We start from the raw sequence: 2,172 nt of genomic DNA, 5'->3' as shown, positions 1-2,172 counted from the left end.
GTCGTGGGTTTGAGTGTGGACTGTTTGCAGCCTACATGGACAAGAAGGCGTTCGATATGGAGTATCAGGAAATCACTCTGTTAAATCTTGAGACAGAGGAATTCCAACAAGGATTATTGGACTAATAGCAAGTCTGTATACTGGTACTGAAAGTGCTGTAAAGTGTGGCGGGGGCCTGTCAAGCTTCTTTCCTGTTAGTTCAGGAGTGAGGCAAGGCTGTGTCCTTGCACCAACACTTCAACACTTGCATGGACTGGATAGTGGGCAGAGCTACTGTTCAAAGGCATTGTGGAGCAACTCTAGGCAATATCAAAGTTACCGACTTTGACTTTGCTGATGATGTTGCTATTCTCTGTGAGTCTTTGGAATTCTTAGTGGTGGCTCTCGATGCATTTAGTGATGAACCAAAGTCCTTGGGTCTAGAGGTCTCCTGGACCAAGACGAAGATCCAGGACTTTGGGGACTTACTAGGAGAACCTGTTCAGTTGGTACGTGCTTGCGGCGAGGACACTGAAGTCACAGAGAGCTTTACATACCTTGGTAGTGTAGTTCATAACTCTAGGCTGTCAGACCAGGAAGTCAGCAGACAGATTGGACTGGCAGCAGGGGTCATGAACTTTCTCGACAAGAGTATTTGGAGGTGCCGGTGCCTGTGCAGAAGGACCAAGCTACATGTCTTCAAGGTCCTGATATTGCCAATTTTGCTTTACGGTAGTGAAACCTGGACACTATCCTGCACCTTGGAGTTTCGACTTGATGCCTTTTGTAACAGGTCCTTGCGCCGGATCATGGTATACTGTTGGCGGGACTACGTGTCCAACCAACGGTTGCACCGTGTGACTGGCATAGTACCTGTTACCTGCACAATCCGTGATCACCAGCTCAGGCTTTACGACAACCTGGCTCGTTTCCCACAGGATAATCCAGCCCACCAGGTTATCTCTGTTCGAGACAACCCTGGGTGGAGGAGGCCTGTGGTACGACCTAGGAAGTCGTGGCTTGGGCTGATCGATCAAACCTGTCGTGAGGAGCTTGAGATGGGCCGAGTCCCTGCCTGACGACTTGCTATGAGGGACCCTCGCAGGGACAAGCAAAGGGTGGATGCGGCTATGCGCCTCATCGGCGTTAGCTCCGCGATGATGATGATGATAATGATAACAATGATGATGATAATGGTAATGATGATAACAAAGTTGATAACAATGATAATAACAATAACAAATGCAAAAATACGATTCTGGTAATAGAAATGATGATAACGATACTAACTTTGGTAATAATGCTAATGACGATGGTAATGATTATTATCAATACTACTACTCTAATTTTCAATACTATCGTTATTTTTGATATTGGTATTATTATTATCATTGTAACTATTACCATTATCATTATCATCAACATTGTTATTATTATCATTACTACTACTATTACTATTTCTTCTATTTTTATTATTATCATTTATCAGTATTATATTCATAATTATCATTAATCATTATCATAGTTATTATCAATACTGTTATTATTATCATTATTATTATCATTATCATTATCATTATTACTGTTGTTATCATTTCATTATTATCATTGATGTTATTATTATTATTACCATTATTATTACTATTATTATTATTGTTGTTGTTGTTTTGTTACCTTAATTACAATTACTTATAGCATTATCATTGTTATCCTTAGTATCATTGTTTTCATCGTTATAACTTTTGTTATAATCATCTTTATCCTTACTGTAATATAATTCGATTTGAGTTACGCCCTAATTATCATACAGAGCATTGAAGTTATTTATTTACACGACTGTCCAAGGTAGGTAGGGTTAATGGCTCTTAAATGAAGGTAATTATGAGGTATTCATATGGATTAAGACTGTGAGGAATTAGGGATGAGGGAGAGGAATGACTGGGGGTATAAGAGGGGAGGGGGAGGGGATGGATGGTGGGGTTGGGGGAGGAAGGGAGAAAGGAAGAGGGGTGGGGTTGGGGGAGGAGGGAGAGGGGAAGGATGGTGGGGTTGGGGGAGGAAGGAAGAGGGGTGGGGTTGCGGGAGGAGGGGGAGGGAGAGGGGAAGAGTGGTGGGGTTGAGGGAGGAGGGGGAGGGGAAGGATGGTGCGGTTGAGGGAGGAGGGGGAGGGAGGGAGAGGGCAAGGATGGTGCA

The 2,172-nt window shown here is 42.9% G+C and overlaps 1 protein-coding gene across 1 annotated transcript; it reads left to right on the top strand.

The window, feature by feature from the left end:
* Positions 1-35: 35 nt before the first annotated feature.
* Positions 36-1,058, top strand: LOC138865574 (uncharacterized). Its single transcript, XM_070136268.1, has 3 exons — positions 36-79; positions 284-479; positions 684-1,058. The coding sequence occupies exons 1-3, from the start codon at positions 36-38 to the stop codon at positions 1,056-1,058; spliced, it is 615 nt and encodes a 204-aa protein (XP_069992369.1).
* The last annotated feature ends 1,114 nt before the right edge of the window (positions 1,059-2,172 follow it).

Source organism: Penaeus vannamei, chromosome 21 (assembly GCF_042767895.1).
Source record: "Penaeus vannamei isolate JL-2024 chromosome 21, ASM4276789v1, whole genome shotgun sequence".
In the NCBI taxonomy this organism is placed as follows: Eukaryota; Metazoa; Arthropoda; class Malacostraca; order Decapoda; family Penaeidae; genus Penaeus; species Penaeus vannamei.
Note: the sequence above shows the minus strand (reverse complement) of the source record. Positions and strands in the feature narration are given on the sequence as shown.

Bases quoted from the DNA above. Each gene is read 5' to 3' on its own strand.
- LOC138865574 (XM_070136268.1), top strand. From the start codon at position 36: ATGGACAAGAAGGCGTTCGATATGGAGTATCAGGAAATCACTCT. The intron at 80-283 runs GTTAAATCTTGA...TACTGTTCAAAG, and splicing joins GAGTATCAGGAAATCACTCT to GCATTGTGGAGCAACTCTAG. The intron at 480-683 runs GTTCAGTTGGTA...CATGTCTTCAAG, and splicing joins GGGACTTACTAGGAGAACCT to GTCCTGATATTGCCAATTTT.